The sequence below is a fragment of the Choloepus didactylus genome, chromosome 7, assembly GCF_015220235.1.
Source record: "Choloepus didactylus isolate mChoDid1 chromosome 7, mChoDid1.pri, whole genome shotgun sequence".
NCBI lineage: Eukaryota > Metazoa > Chordata > Mammalia > Pilosa > Megalonychidae > Choloepus > Choloepus didactylus.
In genome coordinates, this window is record NC_051313.1 from 140084406 (window position 1) to 140106628 (window position 22223).

General features: G+C 42.4%; 1 protein-coding gene across 8 annotated transcripts in view; it reads right to left on the reverse strand.

Moving 5' to 3' along the window:
- PHACTR1 (phosphatase and actin regulator 1) overlaps nt 1-22223 on the reverse strand; it is a 581688-nt gene that overhangs the window by 70360 nt on the left and 489105 nt on the right. For all 8 annotated transcript variants that reach the window (XM_037842145.1, XM_037842144.1, XM_037842148.1 and 5 more), the window contains one exon: nt 4232-4553. In XM_037842145.1, the coding sequence (XP_037698073.1) occupies nt 4232-4553 (322 nt within the window). The remainder of the gene's footprint in view (nt 1-4231; nt 4554-22223) is intronic.

Genomic DNA, 22223 nt, shown 5'->3' on the forward strand with positions numbered 1-22223 from the left:
ATGCTAATTTACTGGAGAAAGCATTACCTTGACTTTGAACTTCTCCTGGCCTCAAAACTGTGAGCCACTGTTTATGCTAACCAACTGTATGGTATTTGTTTTAGCAGCCGGGAAGTTAAAACATCTCTCCATCACCATCACCAGTTAATATTTATACAACATATGTCTTGGGAGAACTCAAAGCTCAACTGTGAAAAACAGAATCAGAAACAACCTAAATATCCAAAAATAGGGAGATTAATAATTAAAGTAATATCATAAGGAGTTACCAGGAGCTCTGCATTCTTTTATTCATTCATTCAAATACTCATTGAAAGCCTATGGCATCTGTAAGCCAGGGCCTGCTCAGTGAACAAGACAGTTCTCCCATCACTGTGGATTGTATGTTCGATTAGGTGAGAAGAGCAATAAAGAAAATAAAAGGCGAGTGATGCTGACTGTTAGATGGTGGCAATGCTACAAAAGGAATAAAGGTGGGGCTGGCTGTGTTGGGAGGAGGGCTGCAATGGGAGACAGCGAGGTCAGAAAAGGCTTCACTGAGCAGCCGACATTTGAGCAGAGACCTGAGGAAGGTAAGAGAGGGAGCCTTGAGGATGTCAAAAAAACAGCAGTCCAGAGACAGGGAACAGCCCATGCAAAGGCTCTGTGTAAGGAGTGTGTCTACAGCGTCCAAAGAATGGTGAGACTGGAGAGAAGCCTGTTGTGGCCGGAGAGGAGTGGGCAGGGTGGAGGGTAGCAGATGAAGTGAGCGAAATAACAGGGGCCTGGCTGGGCTAAGAACTTTGCTCTCAGTGAGCTGGAAGGCCACTGGAACGCTTTGAACACAGGCGTGCCAAGATCTGATTTTTGTTGAGCACTATCCCTTTGATTGCTGTGTTGAGGATAGACAGAAAGGGGGCAAGGGCTAAAGTGAGACATCAGCTTGGAGGACAGTGGAGCAAACCAGGTGAGAGACAATGGAAGTTTAGAGAAGGGGAGCAGGTGGTAAGTGGCAGCTGCTAGATCATTTTGAATGTAGACCTGATGAGATTTGCTGACAGATCAGACACGGGGTAGGAGAGAGAAAAAGGCGTCAAGGGTGACCCCAGGGTTTCTGGTGAGAGCAATTGGAAGTATGAAGTTACCTCTAATTGAGCAGGGTAAGACTTCTTTAAAGTTCATTACCTTAACAATCTTCCTAAAATTCCTTTGGGGTCAATGAGGGGATATTTTCCACTTTCTTTTTACTAACAGGGAAACGAAACCACAGAGAATGAACAAAATGAATTAAGATTTGAAAGAAAATCTGTGGCAGATTAGGACTTTAAGTCTGAATTGAATCAATGCCAACTAGATTGCAGCGCTTACTGCAGATAATAAAAATTTTTTTAAATGCATAATATTTGTAATTATAAAACATCACCTTCAAAAAAAGATATGAACCCTCAGTGGTGAGGAAAACAAATGAAGATAATCTAATCTGAGAACAGAGAAACAAACAAACAAGCAAAAAAAAAAATAAAAAGTCTTCACATGATTGGATCAAACCTATTTGGAATATGCCTTTCAGGGATGCTGAAGACAAATTTTGCATGCCATATAATTTTGCTTAATTCCAGCTCTCATTTATTGAATACCTGCTATGTGCCATGGAATAAACTGACTTTTTTTGGATTGACTAAATCATTTGTTCCTCCCAAATGACCCTATGTGGCTGGTGTTGTTTTTAACTCTGTTTTACAGATGAAGAGTCAAATGCACCATGCTTAGAGTCACAGCTAACAAGGGGTGTCTCTGGAATTCAAACCCTGCAGATTCTGGAACCCATACACTGGGCCAGGATGCTGGGGCCGCCTCCAGCTCTGCATTGCTCTGGACTTTGGATAAATACGAACCCTTGAAGTTTGCTTCGTCTAGTCTCTGGTTCTCTCTGCAGTCTCCCTCAAATCAAGAGAGTGAATGCAGGAAGTGAGGACACATCATTTCTATTGCCATCGAGGAGATTTAGGGCCAGATAACAAGTAAGAATGTCTTCATAAAATCGGAACAATTTAAAGTAATCTTGAGGAACGTGAACAAGATGGTAAAGGGCCCAGAAGCCATCTCTTTTAATAAATGGTTAAATGAACTTGGGATGGCTACCTTAAAAGAGAGAAGCCCTTACAAAAAGGAAATGGCTAAGTTACCTTCGAAATGTTGATAGCCTTTCCGAGGAAAGAAAGATAAGAAGTAAGATTGGTGGGGATAAGTTACAATAGGTAGAACAGTGAAGTTAACATAAGAAGGAACTTTGTAACAGTGAGACCTTCTCCACCATGGAAAAGGTTATTTTGGAACCTAGTGAGGTTCATCACATTCAAGCAGAGATCAGAGGATGAATTGTCAGGAATGTGGCAAAAGACTGATGTTTGCCTCGATGGCCTCCAAGGTCCTTTTCAATCATAAGATGACTATTATACCAAAGTCAGGTGTTCATGCTGTTTAATTCATCATTTGATTTTTCCATTATCTACAAAGTTTTCATTAGATTCAGACTATAGGATCTGGGCTGATGATCTAGAGTCCATGTTCTATGAGGTCTCAAGAGGGCAGTGATGGACCAAACAGTGGGGAGGTCCAAGGATCTTTGGAGGCAGAATGTCTAAGTGTTCAATAATGTTTCTTCCTTCTTGCAGTGTGTTTTGGGGTCATTGGAAATTGCTGGGGGAAGGGCAGTCTTGTCAAAGTGATGCAAGCATTAATTTTCTGTGTCCTGGCTGGTCCATTGGGACAACCCTATACCTTGACCTAGGGTGGGAGGTGAGGCAGACAGAGGGAGGCAATGAGTGCCTGGGGGTGGCACCAAGCATGGAGACCACCTACGCCCCCCTGCCAAGTCCACACCTGTACACCCCTCATGCCCTCTTCCCCAATATGTTCTCTTTGATTCATTTCAATAAAGAACCTGACCCTCCTCCAACAGACCTACCCATTGCTTGGAGAAACTCAGCTGAAATATCCTACAAATATACATAGACATGATTGACCTGAGAAACATTATGTAATTTGTTGGTTAGTACTTTTAGCTGGACATTTAAAAATCGCATGCCTTAAATGGAAATCTATTGAGCCATACCCTACTAGCATGTTGTCACGAGTATCTTTTCCAGATGAGTAAAGCTCCCGAGAAATACATAAGTTTACTGGTTATACAGTGGATGAGGAGGTAGGAAATGATGTTGACTGCTAGTTTCCTTTAGGAAAGAAGTCGTGCTCTAGTAGAAAGAGTTCTGGGAAGACCCAGGCTTAAAGGGGTGGCCCTCTTACTTATTACCCAGGGCAGTGGTTTTCAGAATATCTGTGGTGAAGGAACCAGATTTAATTTAATTTAATTTAATTTAATTTTTTAGCCCATCACAAACTGAGGCTTTTGCAAAATATAATAAGATATCAAAAAACGAAAACCTTTTTATTTACTAGATTCATAAAATGATTCTGTCAAACTGCTATACAAGTTTGTAAAAGCTTGTTCTCAATCTTTGTACCTATGTGGTTGCAGATGGGTAACAAGCAGTTTACACATTCATCTATGAGTCTGTTGTCCGTCCATCCATCTATCCATCCATCTCCTTTCTTCCTATCTATATCAATGCATTTTTCTATTATATTCTATCTATTTCCTAAACACCTGAGAATAGGCTGTATACATCATGTTCCTTGAACCCATAATACTTCCATGTACATTTCTCAAGAACAAGGATATACACATATGTAATCTTCTTAACTACGGTCATCAAGTTCGAGAACTTTAACAATTTTTTTCCATATGTCGCAATAACATCCTTTTGGGCCTTTTCTCCTCTATTATCAGATCTAGTTCAGGATCATGTGTTGCATGTAACTGTCATTGTCTCTTCAGTTGCTCTTTTTTAAAAAAATGTGGAAACAGATATAACATGAGCTTTCCCATCTCACGCCCTCCCAAGTGGTGGGATTCCCCACACTCACGATGTCCATTACCACCATCCATTACCAGAACGTTCCCATCACCCCTAGCCGAAACCCTGCACCCATTATGCATTAACGGCAATGTTATTTTTTCTCTTCCATATTGACATTCATTTCTTGGTTTGGTTTCACTTTTAAACTGTTTTCATTTCCCAGTGGAGACAGCCCTTGCCTTGGTCTTCTTGGTCCCCAGTCACAGTCCAAACACCCCAGCCTCCCAGCCCTCCCCTTCAACTCCCCACAACCCCACCCCACCCCCCATTACCTTTCCAGCCTCTGCATGGTCATGGCCAGGGTTTTGTTCAGCTCCTCGATCATCCTGCAGCCAGAGGGGTGCATGGGAAGGGAGCCCGTGGCGGAGGGGAGGTGCTGGCCGTGGCCACCGTACTGCAGCTGGTGCTGGATCTGGGACGGCAGGACCGTGTGGTGGTGCTGGGCCACGCCCTGCGGGCCCCCCTTCTGGGCGGCGTAGGATGCCAGGGAGAGGTCTGCCCCCCCCAAGGGCATACAGATCATGACTTTCTTTGGAGGTAGCGGAGGCGACAGTTTCACTGGCAGACAAGGCAATTTCACAGGGGCGCCAGGATCTGCAGCAGAAGGAGGGTGAGACGCAGAGGTGAGTTTTGGGGGCTTCGGCGGCAACTTGGAAACACTGTAAGAGCCTTGTGGCCAGGATAAAATGCATGGGGGAGTGGTATTCAGAAAACACCCGCTAGCTTTTGTTTCCTTCTCAGAGCCTGCTGGCTGCAAGGCCCTCGGGAACCATCCGCTAGCTGTGCCTGCCTCAACCTGAGTCAGACGGAGGCCCAAGAGCAGCCCAGATGGTAAGCCAGCAGGAAGGGGGACCGTTCACAGCTCTTGTGCTCTTGGAAACACATGAACCTGGAAAGACACTTGTCTTGGGATATGCCATGAAGTTGATTTTGGCTAATGCAAAATATCCTCTCAACTGACACTTTCCAAGAGACACAGAATTAGGGTCAAGTCCACTGACAGTGCATCCCTCAGCTAATTACTTTACCGCTGCCAACCTGGATCCCCTCATCTGGAAATTCGAAAGGCCTGCTTTGGTGAGGACTGGTTAGAACAGAGAGGGAGCGTTGGCGTGCCTGGTGCAGGGGCTGCAGAAGGCTTTGTGCAAAACTTTGTGCAGGGCACCATGTGACCGTGGTGGCTGGGCTGGCTGATCGTGACCGCGGCGTCTGAGGTGGGCTGAACCCACCTGAAGGAAGCTTCTGTGGGCATTTTGGGGGCCCAGGGAACCTGCACAGAACCTATCCCGTGGCTCAATGACAGCATCACAGAAGCTTCCCAGAGACGCTCCAAGGCCTCTCTGGGAAGACTTTGTACTGTGCTCTGCTTGGCCCCCGTAATTCCTGGAAATTATCCAGCACTGGGGGTGCGGGTGGGGCTTGCCTAGGAGAAGCATGGCTGCAAAATGCACGGCAGAGGAGGAGTAGGGGATGCCATTGTGTACCAGGCGGCAGGGCCAGTGTTGACTCCACGCCTGGTGCCCAGAGTGGGCAGCACCTCCTGGTTCCCACGGCCTGTGAGGATTTAGACTTTTTTTTCCCTACTCCCTTTCTACTTCAAGTGTAGCTTTCCTCCAATTTAATTTCCATTTAATGTCCTAAAATGACAACCCTAGAGCACAAATCTGACCAGGTCACTCTTCAGTTTAAAACCCACCAATGGCTCATTGCCTAAAAAGATAAAATCCAGCTTCCTGATACATCCTCCCAGGCCCTTCATGTCTGTCCGCTGCTTAGTTCACCACCTCGTGTCTACACGTAGCCCTGTGAGTCTGCTCTGCCTCCCCAAGGGGGAAATAAGCTCTCCTGTTGTACCAGAAAAGCACAAGGCCAGAGTCTTTTCCAAGGCCTGGATCATGTTTCTCTGTGGATTTTGGTTATTTGGTACCCCACTGAGTCCTAACAAGAGGCCTTGGTCAGGTGTCTGTCACACTCTCCCCAGGGGGCTGCTTCAGTTTTGCCTGGTCTCCCCAAGTCCCCCACCTCAGCAGACTTCTTTTTCCCATTTCACAGAGAAACTACAGGGGTGCCCCCCAGGCTTCCTGCCTTCTCACTCCCACTGAATGTAGGCTGCTTTTCTCACCATTGCCTGTGGGCCTCCACCCTCACCCCGGTTCCCCCAAATACCTGATATACCCTGGGCCTTGGTTACTTTCCCTCAGTTTGGAATATTCTGTCTTTGTCTTACTTGTCAATTCCTGCTTTCCCTTCAGGATCTGACTCACAGACCACGTCTTTTCAGAAACGTTCCTTGACCATTACACCACTTTTTCCACTCCGTATCCACTGTACTCACCATGGGTGTGCAAAGATGACGAGAATGGTAATAATATGGCAACGAGTAATGACGAGAACAATTATAATCAGTACTCATATCGTGCCTACTATGTGCCAGATATCTTCCTAAGCACTTTTCATAGACTGACAAATTTAGTCCTCAAAACAAGCCTGCAAGGATGTGACTCCCGGGGATGAAACTGGACCCAACACTGTGGGATTGAGAACATCTTCGTGACCAAAAGGGGGATGTGAAATGAAACAAAATGAAGTTTCACTGGCTGAGAGATTTCAAATGGAGTTGAGAGGTCACTCTGGTGGACATTCTTATGCACTATATAGATAACCCTTTTTAGATTTTAATGTATTGGATTAGCTAGAAGCAAATACCTGAAACTATCAAACTCCAACCCAGTGGCCTTGACTCTTGAAGACAATTGTGTAACAATGTAGCTTACAAGGGGTGACAGTGTGATTGTGAAAACCTTGTGGATCACATTCCCTTTATCCAGTGTATGGATGGATGAGTAGAAAAATGGGAACAAAACTAAATGAAAAACAGGGTGGGATGGGGGGATGATTTGGGTGTCCTTTTTTACTTCTATTTTTTATTCTTATTTTTATTCTTTCTGGTATAAGGAAAATGTTCAAAAATAGATTGGGGTGATGAATGCACAACTATATGATGGTACTGTGAACAGTTGATTGTACACCATGGATGATTGTATGGTATGTGAATAGATCTCAATAAAACTGAATTAAAAAAAAAAAAACAAGACTGTGAGGTAGACACTGTTATTACCACAGTTCTAGAGATGACGAAACCAAGACTGAAGACAATGTGCTGCATGTCGTGTTTATGTAACTGTCTCCTCTCCTGGAGAAGAGGAAGCAGGTCTAATTTATCAACATATCCCTGGCATCTTGTACAGTGCCAGCTAATAGCAAGAGGCTCCCAACATGTTTACCAAATGAGCCAAAACTCTGGTGATCATACTTGTCCCAGAAACAGACAAGAGGGGGATGTGAGCAGAAAGTAGATCACAATTTTAGGATCATGCAGCTTTGAGGGTATGAGAACACTAACTCTTAGCACTCAAGCCGAGATACAGAAAAAACTAATTCCAGAGGGTCTGGAAAGATAGCTCCTCTAAAACCACAATGCAAGCTGGTGATAACCACGATGCTCATCCTGTTTGTTATCATCCTCCTGTTGCACAGGATGCAAGGTGAGCATGCACTGGAGCAGCAAGTGTGGCACCAGCTGATTCCAAAGTGGCTGAGATGAGGAAACTCAAGACCTCTGTCCAGTTCCCGTAACCGAAGCATCAGCTCCCATGGCTCTTGGACACGTGAGTGCAAACCTAGCCGACCCAATGGGTCTGGAAGTGTTGAAGGTCTTCCTCCAGGGGCTCCTGACCCATGAGTCCTGCATTTGTGGGTTCTGAGTCTCTGTTCAAGGTAGGGAGGTGCTCTTTACCTGGATGGCAGAAGGTAGAACCAGGCGGGCTGAGGGGAACTCTGCTCAAGAAAGGGGAGTAATGGCAATGGGTTCTGCCATTCAGGTTAAGCTATAACTTCTTACACACTCTCCACCACATTTCTTGTCAAAATCCCATAGCTAAATTTACTTGGTGTTCTCCCTGGAAATAGGCCAAATGGGCCCAGGAATGCTGTCAAAACAGGCAAGGCAGTATTCTATGCATGATTCTTCTGTAAAGCTACAACTTCTCTAATTAAAAAAACAAGAACAACAACAACAAAACAACCCAACACAAAACAGGCAAAGAAGAATTGAGCAGCAAGACCTAATGAGTGGAGAAACAAGAGGAGAAGGTTTCTTTCATTGGTCCAGAGGTGAAATGCTGGGCTGTGCAAAGTCTATACGCCAACCCCCCTTCTCCTTTTCCTGCCTGCATCTCCCTTCTGGTTTTTTTCCTCTCCACATGATCAAAAATTAAATAAGAGCAGAGAATAAAATGAATCATTTAAAATCATTTTAGGAAAGGTAGAAACAACCAGGTATCCATCAACAGATAAATGGATGAACAAATGCGGTCTATCCGTACAAAGGAATATTATTCAACCATAAAAAGTAATGAAGCGCTGACACAGGCGACAACATGGATGAACTTTGAAAACATTATGCTGAGTGGAAGAAGCCAATCACAAAAGGACATACTTCATATGATTCCATTTATATGAGAAATCCAGGACAGGTAAAGCTATGGGGACAGAAAGTCGATTAGTGTTTGCCAGGGGCTGGGGAAAGGAGAAATAGGCAGTGACTGCTAACGGGCACTAGGTTTTCTCCTGGGGCGATGAAATCATTTTGGAACTTGTTGAAGGTGTGATTGTTCAACATTGTGAATGTACGGGATGCCACTGAGTTGTACATGTTAAATGGTTAATTTTTTATTTCACCAAAAAAAAAAAAAAAGGAAAAAAACATTATGGCTCATTAGTAGATCTGGTAAAAGGGGAAGAAAAAGGCTCAGATCAGATGGAGTTGTCTGCTCTCTGTGAATTAGTTATGTTGCCCTTACGTTACCCCAACATTGCAGGTAACTGAGGAGTGCCTGGGCACCTCAGATCTTTATTAACTTGGCAAAGTCTATTTTTATATTCTTATGACATCTAACTACCAGGTCGTTCCTCATAACAGAGCTGGCAGCACTCCAGGGGACCAGCTGCCCATGATGTGTCATTCAGAGCTTGATCTCTCTTAAATCTCTGTGTTTTCTGCCCCCTCAACCACTGCAGTAGCCTGGGACCCCATCTCCTCTTCCTGTGTGGACAGGGGTCCCAGCCCTCTAATCCATCCCTCCACTCTCCACCAGACATGTCCCTACACACTGGTCATGCTCAAGGTCACAGAAAGGCTCCAGTAAACACTGCAACTGAGCCATCCTGTCCTGGTCCCCTGTGCGTCTCCTACCTTGCATCTCCTTTTGCTCCTTGGCCTACTGTGGCCTCTCGGGTCAAGCCAGATTCTGCCCTGGGTTTCCCAATAATCATGCTCATCTCCTCTTCGGGGCCTTTGTTGCCTTGCCCCCCTGAAACGCCTCCCTCTTCCTATCTGATGATCAAAATTGCATTCACCTTGATGTGGTAAATGCAACAAGATGCCAAAAGTTGGTGGATCTGGGAATCTGGGAGGAGGGTGTGTTGGAGCTCTCTGTATGTGTTTCGTATTATTTTTGCAACTGTGCTGTAAGTTCAAAATTATTTAAAAATGCAAAGTTAAAAAAGATTACATTCACTCTTCAAGGTACAACTGAAGACCCACTTTCCCCTTGCAGCTCTTTGTCTTCTGAACTCATGCACCGTTGATGGACAGTTGGCACCCCCATTGAATTCTGCTCTATCTTGTACTGGGTTACTGTTGGCTCACTTGGTGTTTGCCTGGTTTTCCCAACTAGCTGCTAGCTGGCTCCTCCTAAACATGCCAACATTCCTACAGTGGGATTCCCGTTCTTACAGCTGGGGAGCATTAGAGTTATCACGAGATTTTAAAACAAGACTGATGCAGCCCCCTATTCCCCACCCACCTTCTCAGGGGTTCTGGGATGGGGTCCAGCATTGTTTTTTAAAAGCCAGGGTGAGGTTCAATCTTAGACTCTTTTTCTTATTCTTTTCTCCAACCAAGGGCAATATTTCTTGTTTGGAACACCTATGACAATCACCTGGCATTGAAAGAGTTTGTATTTCCCAGGCTTCACCGCTGATCTACACTGAACCAGAACTTCTGGACCAGGTATTTGGAGTTGAAAATGTTCCCTGAGTACACAGGGAGTATATTCTCAAATCACTGATTCACGGGCACCAAATGGCTTAGACTATGAAGCTGCAGGAGGCTGGGACATTGCAGCATGCAATGGCCAGTGGCAGAGATGTATCATTTTTACCCAAAGAATTGGGCAAACATCTATCCTGGGAGCTCATTAGGATGGTCTCTGGGTTCTATTTCTATGCTCCTAATATGTAAAAAGCAAAAGACCAATTTGCCTGAAAGTAATTTACTGGAAGCTTATTTGCCTGAAATCTACATACCTAACGTCTAGCTTGCCTAAATCTAAAGTTTGCAAATCAAGCATTTAAAAAACAAACAAACAAATAAAAACAAAAACCAACTATTTGTTGAATGGCACTTTCAATTTAATTTTCTATCTATAAAATCCATTTGCCAACTTTGAGCATTTTTTGACTGATGGGATTTCTTATGTCCTCATTGGTGGATTTATCTATTTTCTCTCCTTTAGAACACTGTAAAGGACTTTTTACACAAGTTTGCCTTAAGAGCCTTTCTTCAAAATTTTGTCTCAAGCAATAAAACTTATCGAGTGGTTAGCTTTTCCTACAGAGTGAGTCAAGGCATTGGATTCTTCCTGTTTCCTTCTCACTGACTTTGGACGTGCCCTCTGTGCACTTTACTCATTTATTAAACAAAAGAAGACACATACACCAATGCTCATTTCTGTTTAGTAAGGCACTGACATTTCCCCAGTAAAAATGACAAAGTGAGATGGATGGACTTAGTTGTAATTTATGTCAATGACTTTCATTTTTCAATATGCCAAATTCTTATGACTGTGGTTCATCACCTCATTACTGAAGGAAAGGCAAATTCCTGGGCCTTACTTTTAGAGATTCAGATTTAGTGGGTCTACGATGGAGCCCTCATGTCTGCTTTTTAAAATAAGCTCCCGGAATATCTGACCTAGGTGGAAAACACATTTTGAGAAAGTGTCATAATTTATTATAGGAGTAAGGAACCCGAAATCATAACAAAAATTTATCTTATGAGAAATATATACTATAAAACCACACAATCATTCAGCTCTGTTACCTTCAGCAAATTAACTTCTCTAATGTCTACTTCTGTAATCTGTGAAATGGGGGTAAATGAAATAGGGCTAATGTGAGCATTAAATTAAATAATGTATACAACTGTTTAATACAGTGTCTGGCAATTAGGTACTCAATAAATAGTAACTATTATCCCTGCTGCTCTCAGTGGCATCATCATCATCGACTTGTCCTCCCCAAGGTTGCTTTAAGTGGCTGCCCACTGGCTGCCATGGCCCCTGGGTGTCCTTTTGTCTCAGCATTTTGTGTAGAGTTGATTCAATCCATTTCATTTCTCTTGACTTGGTGATGATTTTTGTTTGCAGTGGCCTTGATGCATCAGTGAAACCACACTGGGTGTGGCTGTTTCCTCAGCTCACCTGTCTTACCTGCCAGCAGGGACTGGGCCAGGTGTATAGCAGGGGGTCAATAAATGTTCGGCTGGTTTTCCTTCTCCACGTGTTTTTGGAGCGGAAGGAAAAGGTGTACCTGAGTGACCATTTCTCTTACACTAAGGCTCTGCTCACCAGTGTGGCCCATGGACCAGCAGCATCACTCTGTCCTGAGAGCCTGTCAGAAATGTGGAACTGTGGGGTGTACCCAGGCCTTCTGAATGGGGACCTGGCCTTGATGGGATCCCCAGGTGACTCTGTGCCTTTGAGCTTGAGAAGCGCTCCCCTGAGAGGGATGCCTTTTGGAAGAGGCTGCTCCCTCCATGGGCAGGATGACAGTACCCAGAGCCTTTGGAAGGAGGAGATGGCCCTGGTCTTGCTCCCTGAGAGGTGGGCAGGGGCTTCTGCTGCTCTTTGAGGGCAGAAAGCCCTTTGAGGGCGAAAACACCACTGGCTTTGAGTTGAGAAGAGGTGAGGTCTAGTGCTATCATGCAGCCTACCTGAGGGGCTCAGTTCCCTCATATGTAGACGGTGAGTTATTACCCACCCTCCTCTAGGTCTGTTGCAAGAAGCAAATAGGTTAATGTCCACACAGTCACCATGTGAGGTGCTGAGGGCATGAGTGGGGCTGAAATCCATGTCCTGGTCTGGGACTAAGTTACTCAAAGAATGAGCATCTTTTTGTAATTCTGTGGAGTCCCCCCATGGGTAGGTTAGCAAAGTGCCCGAGCATAAAATACCCTAACAGATGTAGGCTTAATTGGTTCTGGAATAAAAATAATAAGAGTCTCTGCCTCTCCCATAGGTTGTTGTGAGGGTAAAACAAGATAATGGGAAAATGCTTTGTAAGCTGCAAAGCACTAGATACACATGTTTGCTGTGTTACCAACAGGACCCTTACTGCACTTGAGAAAGTCCACCTGTCCCGATCATTGACCAGCCTGGAGTGGGGAGATGGAAGCCAAGAAAGCAGCAGAGTATGTGTTTAATCTGTGGTGGTTCTATTATAAGTAAGTAGTTGGAAAAAAAACAGGGGTTATTGGAAAGTGAATCAATTAGTAGAGCAAAGAGGCTTCCAAAGGAACGTCTTAGCAGGTTTCCAATCCTGCACCAATACACTGCAGGAAGACAAAATGGAGAGGTAGGCCAAGATTCATTTCTGGTGTTTTGCATTCCAGCAGCATTAGCAAACTAGAACAGTGTTGTAGGATTTTTCAGTCATTTGCTACCTGGTTTCAGTGGGTTAGAATCTCTGATCTTTCCTTGATACAGGCCTTCCGCCTGCAGATGCCGAGGGCCTGTGTCACTAAACTACTGACTGTTATTCCCACTGACTGATTCCCAGGAGCTCCATCAATCCTTCAGGCCACCAGGACACCCTAGGGACTATACGTAGTCTGCCAATTTTTAACTTGGTCAAATGCTCGTAAAGGCAAAATGTGTTGACACCCTTTGTGGAGAGAGAGATAGTATGGAGGAAAACAAGAACAACATAAGAGAGTTATTTGTGTTAAATGCCCCGAACATGGTTTGCTTTACCAAGCCAGGCCAGCACATGCAACTACAGCAAACACTTGGCATTTGTGAGGAATATCTTCTAAGACTTTCCAGAATCTCCCAAATAAGCGCCATTGCAGCATACCCAACACTGGCAGTAGCAGTTGACTATTACAGAGCCACTTTCCACAAAGAAACATTTTAAAAGTTTACTCCACTCAAGAATGCCTGGGAACATGACAATGAGCAGGGATGGACAATGGCTTCCCTTCTCAGGGAGGAGCATGGAAAAGCTCACCGAAATAGAGATGGTAGCACAGTTGCTGAGGGCCACTCATCAGCTAGGTGAGTCACAACGGCATGTCACCCTTGCAGGGTATATGTCTTAGTTTCCCGGTTGCTAAAACAAATACCATAAAAGCAGTTGTCCCTAACAAGAGGATTTTATAGGCTCCTGGTTTCAGAGGCTAGAAGGCTTGCTTCCTCTCAGGGTCAATATCTTCTGGCTGGCCAGCAATCTTTGGATTTCTTGGCTTCTCTGTCACAGGGCAAAGCCCATGGTGGGGTACTCTCCTTTCTCTTCTGGGTTGTGTTGACTTCCAGCTTCTGGCTGCTTCCGATGGCTTCTTCTGTGTCCAATTTCCCTTGCTTATAAGGACTTGAGTCATCCTGGATTAAGGCCCACCTTCATTCAGTCTGCACACACCTTAACTAATAACGTATTCCAAGGTCTTATTTACAAATGGGTTCATACCCATAGGAGCAGGGGTTGGGACCTGAGCATGCCATGTGTGGGGGATATGATTCAACCCCCAATAGCATGAAACTAAAATACATCTTTTAGTAAAATCACACGTTATTCACTCTCAAGGAATGGCTCTCAAGAGTCAAAGCCATAGAAGTCTCTATAATTATGGGACAAATACCTACAGATAAAACTCAGCAACTATTTTCCTAGAAATGATAAATTACCTACATGAAAATGTGTTGTATTTATTTTTGGAGCAATGGACTAGTGCTGTCGGGGAGGCTGTGGAAGGCAAGTGTCATTCAATTGATAACTGAGCTGTTGAATCTGAGCCTTGCTCAAGACAGGCTAAAAGAAGGTGAGATGGTCCAGAGATGACAGCTGAAAGGAGCACAGGTCTGAGAGCATCCACGAGGGGCCGGGGCCAAGGAGGACTGTTGTTTGCAACCAGACAGACAACAGCCAAGAGGACATCCAGTCAAAATCATAACGTTACCAAGGGTAGGCATAAGCAAGCTCATCCAGTCTCAGAACATGAGAACCAGGGGATATATACATTTGGGCTTCATTATTTATGGATTCCAAATTTGGGAATTTGCCTACTTGCTAAACCTTATTTGTAACCCCCAAATCTAACAGTTGCAACACTCTTGCGGTCATTTGTGGACATGAGCAGAGTGGGGAAATATCTGTCGCCTGATGTGTACTTTTCCAGCTGAGGTTGAACAAGGTGAACTCTACCTTCTTGTTTCGGTACTCTGTAAGCAAGTGCCCTTTCCACAGTATATTTAGTGCCACATTTTCCACATTTTTGTGCATTTTATTGTCAGTTCACTGTTTACAACGGCCACCAAGTGGAGTGCTTTAGTGCTTTCCAGTGCTCCTAAGTGTTACAAGGCTGTGACATGCTGTACATAGAAAAATATGTGTTAGATAAACTTTGTTCAACATGAGTTATAGTGCTGTTGGCTGTGAATTCAATGTTAATGTGCCAACATTAAATAAGGTGTCTTTAAGCAGAAACACACATAAAACAAGGTTATGTGTTGATCATTTGACAAAAAATGATGTTATTTCACAGGAACCTAACCCTATATTTCGCCGAAGAATCGCTCTTCAGCGTTAGCTAATTCAGTGTTTGCGGTCATTTTGCAGAACATAATGATCACAAATACTGTGTATTGACTGTATCTATAAAGTCTGAAAGATGTAAGTTTAGCTCAAATAAAAGAAAATGTTACATACAGTAAATGAAACTCACTATTAAGAAGTGGAACATTCATGGTGAAGGTATACAGAAGTTCAGGCTCGATCCACAAACATTATAAAATAAATAAGGACGGCTGTAGCACATCTCTAACCTGTATCTGATGCATTAAATTTATTAATTGTTGGAGGACACATTCCGAGTTCTTGCTTTTATAGTGAGGATGGTGCTGGTTTAACCTTCTGTAGTTGGTGTCTGGAAAGGCATCTCCAACTCTATGAGACTAAATGCTGGATCACCAGTTTGACCAGTGGATGAATGCCATGCTCTAACCACTATTGGGCTTCCTTTTGACCTAGGTTATCAGTTTTCTTCAAACACTGCAAAACATAGGAGAATCAGACTTCATTTTCAGCAGGAAACATAAGAAAATGGAAACAACTCAGAATCAGAGAACATCGTGCTCAGCCTCCCTAAAAAAGCAAACATCTTGCCACGGACATGCTGGCAAATGACCATCCAACTCTCCCTTAAATGCTTTCAGGAAAAAGGTTCTTTCTCATGCCAGGTTGTCTATTTTGCTGTGGTTCAGTGTTAGCTGTAAGTTCTTGCTTATGTTGTCTATTAGTGAATCTTACAAATGACCTCAGTTTTGTTCTCTAGGTTAATGCAGCACTTACGTCTTCTCCTTCTTCATGTGACACTCTCAATTACTACTTCCCATTTTCCTTCTCAGGTTCTTGAAGAATACTCATGTTATTTCTCAACCCCTTACTATCCTGGTTACCCTCCTTTTGGAAGATTTTTAATTTGTCAAGAAGTCTCAAAATGTGATGCTCCACCCCAAAGTGGAAAGAACCCAAATGTCCATCAATAGATGAATGGATAAACAAAATGTGGTATTTTCATATAAAGGAATATTATTTGTCCATAAAAAGGAATGAAATATTGATCGTGCTACAATGTGGATGAACCTTGAAAACATTATGCTAAGCGAAGAAAGCCAGACACAAAGGACCATATGTGTATTGCATAATTCCATTTATATGACATATCCAGAATAGGGCAAATCTATAGAGAAAGAGAGTTGATTAGTGGTTGTCTAGGTTGGGGGGAGGGAACAATTGGGACTGACTGCTAATGGGAATGGGATTTCCTTTTGGGGTGACAGAAATGCTCTGGAAATAAATGGGGGTGATGACTCTACCATATAGTAAACATATTACAAGCCACTGAATTTTACACTTTAAAATAGTGAATTTTAAGGAGTGGGAATATTATGCCTCAACTAGAAGAATAAAAAAGAAATGTGCAAAGAAAAAAAAAAAGAAAAGAAAAAGGAAAGATTCCCCCCCATCCCTAAGTCTACAAAACCCATTTTAGACTTCCACCTTCCAGAACTGTAAGAGAATGAATTTATGTTGTTTAAAGCATCCCCTCCCCCAAAGTGATGCCCTGCCAGGCTGTCCATACTACATGGTTCATAGATGAATGAACGCGACATTCCAACAATGTCTAGTCACATCTGCACACTGCTTGTGACACAAGTGCTTTGTGGTTGCTGGGCCCAGACTACTTAACCCCTGTAAGCAGTGCATCAGGTTGCACTGTGGTTTGCTGGTAGTCAATTTAATTTCCCAGATCTTTTTCTCATAATATGTTGTAAAGGAAATTGTTCTAATGTTGGTTATATTAGTTATGGGTTATCCATACTTTGGCTTTGACTCCTGTTAATGTGGTCATAATAATTAGATAATATTTTTGAGAGCTTATGATATGAATCTTCATGACAACTATAAGGTAGGAACTATCACTATCCCAGTTTTACAGGTGAGTAAACTGAGGCACAGAGAGGTTACAGAATGCACCCAAGGTTCACTGCTCTAGTCAGCAGTAGGGCTGGCATTTGAACCAAGAGAATCTGAATGTTTACACTGTAAACATTCATTCTTTCATTTATTCATTGAATAGCTGAGAGTTTCTGTCCCCAGGCATGGTTCTGGTGCTAAGGATACAGCATGAAACAAGGCAGACTCAATCCCTGTCCTAATGAAACCTAACTAAGTCACAGATGCTTAAAATAGTGAAGAGGGAGAACCAAAGGCAGCACATTGGGGCCTGTCTCCATTTCAGAACCACACTGTAGGCCCCGGGTATGTTTAAACATCCAGTTGTAAAACCATCCAATGGCAGTATTACCCATCAAGAAGATACGTGTGGTAGGTTGAATTATGTATCCCCCCCCGCAACTCGCAAAACATGTTCTTAATCTTAATCTATTCCTTTAAGCATGAACCCATTGTAAATAGGACCTTTTGAAGATGTTATTTTTAGTTAAGTGGCCAACTGAATCAGGATGGGCCTCAATCCTATTACTGGAAGCTTTAAGAAGAGAAAGCCACATGGTAGAGAAGCTAGCTGAAGTCAGTGAAAACTGAAAGAGAAAGCAGAAGACATTGCCATATGCATTGGCACATGAAAGAAAAGCCAAGGACCAAGGATTGCCGGCAGCCAGCCCAAACACAACAGTCTTTGAGTAGAAAGTATCACCTTCCCGGTGCCTCGATTTTAGACCTTTCTCAGGCTCAAAACTGTAAACCAATAAATTCCCATGGTTTAAGCCAAACCATTTTATGGTATTTGTTTTAGCAGCTGGCAAACTAATATGACACACTCCACTGAAAGCAAGCAATTGCTGCTAAAAGCCACAAAAGATGCTTCACCCTACCAAGTTAAATCCCTCATCACAGCATTTGAGACTCTACACAGCTTCCCATCCACCCACTTTTTTTTTCAATTTTACTGAGATATATTCACATACCATGCTGTCATGTAAAGCGTACAATCAGTTGTTCATGGTACCACCGTATAGTTGTGCGTCCATAACCAAAATTAATTTTTGAACATTTTCATTACCACACACACACAGAAGTAATAAGAATAAAAATTAAAGTGAAAAAGAACAATTAAAGTAAAAAAGAACACTGGTGCTTCTTTTTTGCCCCTGTTTTTCTACTCATCCATCCATACACTGGACAAAGGGGGGTGTGGTCCACATGGCTTTCCCAATCACATTGTCACCCCTCATAAGCTACATTTTTATACAATTGTCTTCAAGATTCAAGGGTTCTGGGTTGTAGTTTGATAGTTTCAGGTATTTACTGCTAGCTATTCCAATTCCTTAGAACCTGAAAAGGGTTGTCTAAAGTGTGCGTAAGAGTGCCCACCAGAGTGACCTCTCGGCTCCTTTTGGAATCTCTCTGGCACTGAAACTTAGGCAAAGATAAAGGTCAAGGCCATAGTGGTCTAACCTTCAGTTTTCTTGCACTGATGGAGTAACATACTGGGAAGGAAGGCAGAAGCAGAGGCAGAAGTAATAAGATGATTCTTATTACTGGAAGGGGGCTGGAAGGGAGGCTGAAAGAGGAGAACAAGATTGAGGGTGGGGTGAGATTTTGGAAAGAAATGGGGATGGGAGGAGAATCAGAGAGCAACAGAGACACATGATGAAATTACATATCTGAATGTGACTGCAGAACATTGAGTGTCCACAAAACTAGGAAGCCAGCTATAAACAGGAATATCAGACTTGCTTGACAAATACTGGATAGAAGATTATCATTAGATGTACATAAGTGTTGGAGCTAAAAAATACCACAGGACTTGGATGCTATATTTCCAGAGAATTTGCAGTTACAAATACTTTGGTAATGTCGAAATCAGCCATCAACTAAGCTCTGATAATACAGTAAGTTTCCTTGTATTGAGGGTTCTAAAGATTAGTGCAAACAAGTCCTGGGCAGGTTCACATTATCAGAAGGATTTGTTTGTTGCAGTTTCCTTTCTTTGCTGTATTATCAGTCTCTTAATTGTGGCCAAATGTTTTGCATGTAATTTGCCCCTGATCTTGATTTTTATACAACTGTCTCCTTTTGGCATGTTCTCCAAAATTCAACCCCACTGAGCTCAGGTTCTTCTCTTTTATAACCAAGTGCCTTGAGAACATTACATGTTTTTGAAAGACTGAATAAGTTTTTTTGTCCTTGAGTTGTAAAAATGAAGGGGCAGCCAGCCAACAGTGTTCCTGAAAATCCTAAAGAATACCCACGGCTATTATCTGAGACTCCATAAAAGTTTTACTCACTTAGTTTATTTTTCAGAAACTTAAAACCTTCAGATTGTTACTATGCCAGATAAGCTCTGAAACCCAGAGGTACCAGTCTCTCCAAGAACATCAACCAATTGTATTCCCTTACCCCACAATGTCAAACCTCTTGTCAGCATGAAGTTAGAATGGTCACTGCCCAAGTATCCCTGAAGACTGAGAGAATGATCAAATGAGAGGGAGGAGATGTAAAAGAGAAGACAGGATTTTGCAAATGATTGTGACTGTTGAAACATTATATGGATGTTTCTTTTTAGTCTCTGGTGTATTAGAACAACTAGAAGGAAATAACTGAAATTGTGGAACTGTAACCCACACCATACTTTGGAATTTGCTCTATAACTACCTGTTAAACTGTACTTTGAAAGTTATGTTATGTTTTGCAATAAAAAATATTAAAAAAAAATGAAGGGGCACTTTTTAAATTTCTTAGCAAGAGTAAAACATACATAGCAAGAAGCCACAAAAAGCTGATGATTCTGCTTCTGTTTTTGTTTTTATTAGGAAAAGGTATCTTGGTGGAGGTGGTAAAAAATAAAAGACACCAGAATCAAACAAAATGGGTTCAAGTCCATGTATGGACTTTACTATAAATGACACCATGACCCAGTCATTTAATTTCTCCAAATATCATCTTCCTCCTCTGTGAAAAGCATCTACCTCATGAGACTGTGTGCCACATTGAAAGGGCCTCAAAAAATGACACCTGCCATTATTATTACCCAAGTGTGAAAGTGTCATATCATGAAGCTACCTAACATGTAAGTTGATTTGCCTTCATTCAGCTGGCACTTATGGGGTACCTATCCCCAAAACCTTAAGCAGAAGGCATGGATTATTCATGAAATGTTTAACATCGGACTTCTGGAGCCAGCATGGCTGGAGGGGAGATTGATGAAGACTTATTAGAAAGGTAGGAGACATTGGTTTTTGACTCAGTCACCCTTTTTTTCTAGGGTTATCTGTTATTCCAAGAAGGAATTTTGAGGCTCATTTACCTCAGATCATATTTATTACACAACCAGCTTTGCTGGGCACTGTATCTCCAGGAAGGCAGGGAATCTGATGCCCAGTGACTGACCCTGTATTATGTACTAAGTGTAAGCTGATATTGCAGAAGATGAGATGGAAGGGGATGACAGCAAGAGGAGAGAGAGAGTTTGGGAGAGTGAGAGATTTTCTTTCTGAAGAACAAGGAGAATTTCTAAGACAGACTCCAGGTTAATTCTGGTTTTCCTGAAAAAGTGGAGGCAAGTGCCAAAGCAGAGATAGCTCTGCATTTCTTTCCCTAATCCTACACCTGGAAGTTGCCCAAGTTCAGGATCACGTTTCCTCCAGCAGTCTGCCAAACCCTGAACCACTGTCACTCTCTATTAATTATGCTTGGTATCTTTCAAATTGTCCTGTTTTTCCTCTGAAAAATGTCAGTAGAACAACAGACGCTGAGAACATATTAAAACTCATAAGTCTCAATTTAGAGTTCTAAGAATTTATTAATTCTTTCTGACAAGACCCAGATGTCTCTGGAGTAATTAGTAACAGAACAAGGTTAACGCAGCTGCCTCACGGTGATGCTGATTTACTATGACTGATGGCTCACTTAGAAAAATTCAGCAAGTCTAATTAAATTCAAACGCAGAAGGATAGCACTGGACTAATGGTCAATAGAAATCTCCACCTGTCTTGTCTTTATGGTATTTAAGAGGTTATCAGGTATATTATGGTAAGGCTATCAGCCTTTAAGTATTTTTACCCATTTGACCTAGACTACATTTGGAGGTGAGGTTTACAGATAATAGCCCACTCTCCTTGGGAAAGGACTAGTGAAGCCAGAGAGATCAGGTTAGTTTAGGTATCTTCAGTCTCTCCCTGCAAAAGTTTCACACGTACCTGGTTATCCAAGCTCCAGGAATGACAGGTGTAGCTCAAGTGTGCCTCCATTAATCAGATAACTAAATAAACTGGAGGGTGATGTTAAGAAATTCTTTTCTGAGTAGAAAAATGGGGACAAAAACTAAATGATAAATAGGGTGGGATGGAATGTTTTAGGTGTTCTTTTTTACTTCTATTTAAAAAAATTTTTTGGAGTAAGGAAAATATTCAAAAATTGATTCTGGTGATGCTTGCACAACTATATGATGGTACTGTGAATAACTGATTGTACACTGTGGATGACTGTAGGGTAAGGGAGTATATCTCAATAAAACTATTTAAAAAAAAAAGCTATTGGGAAAAGGCCAATAAGGCCAGACTTCCAAGGGGCCCTTTAGCCTCAAAAGACCCTTTGCAACCTACCAAGGAAAGGAATGACTTGAGAGAGGCGTGTGTTGGAGTGGTGGAAGACAGATGTGTGGGAATGTTTACGACTAGATAACAAAACAAACAACAAAGGAAAAACATTTTAAATGAGTTCTTCCCTGGTTTATTACAATGTTCTAAGTGAATCTTTTTTAACAGTTATCAGTCTGATGCCATAAGCTGTGCTATCAGCTGATGACTCGAGTCCAGTGGGAAAGGTGATTTAAAAAAAAAATTATTTTCTTAAATTTATTCCTTCTTTCTTTAACCAAGGAGAAAGTCTCTCCTTTACAAAAATCCATGGTATTTCACTTATCACAAATTTTGACTCTGATCTTAAAGATAGAAGAAAAATGTATAATTTCAGAATCAACATTGTAAACCAGAGGAACATAGTAATTGAAATTTAATGTAATAACGGTAAGTGTAGGAATCATTTGCAAAGTGTACATTAGAGTATGCGTATGCCCCAGAATCACCATAAATAGTGCTTTTGTCCAAGAATTAAAAAAAAAGAATCCGTTCATTCTTCTTTTGAAATGTCTCAGCCAATGGTCTGCACTCTTTTCCCACTGCTGTGAGCCAGATGTTTGCTAACCCATATCTGAATGACTAGAATAGCCTCTTAAACAGTCTCACTGATTGAAATAGTTCAATTTAATTCAATCAGTGATCCTGGAGAACAAAGCATGGGGGAGGCCTCTGTGGCTTTTCTGACTGACACCCAAACTCTTTCTCTTCCTCCTACACAGGAGACCCAGGAAGATACTGTACAGGGTAGATTTCATCATAT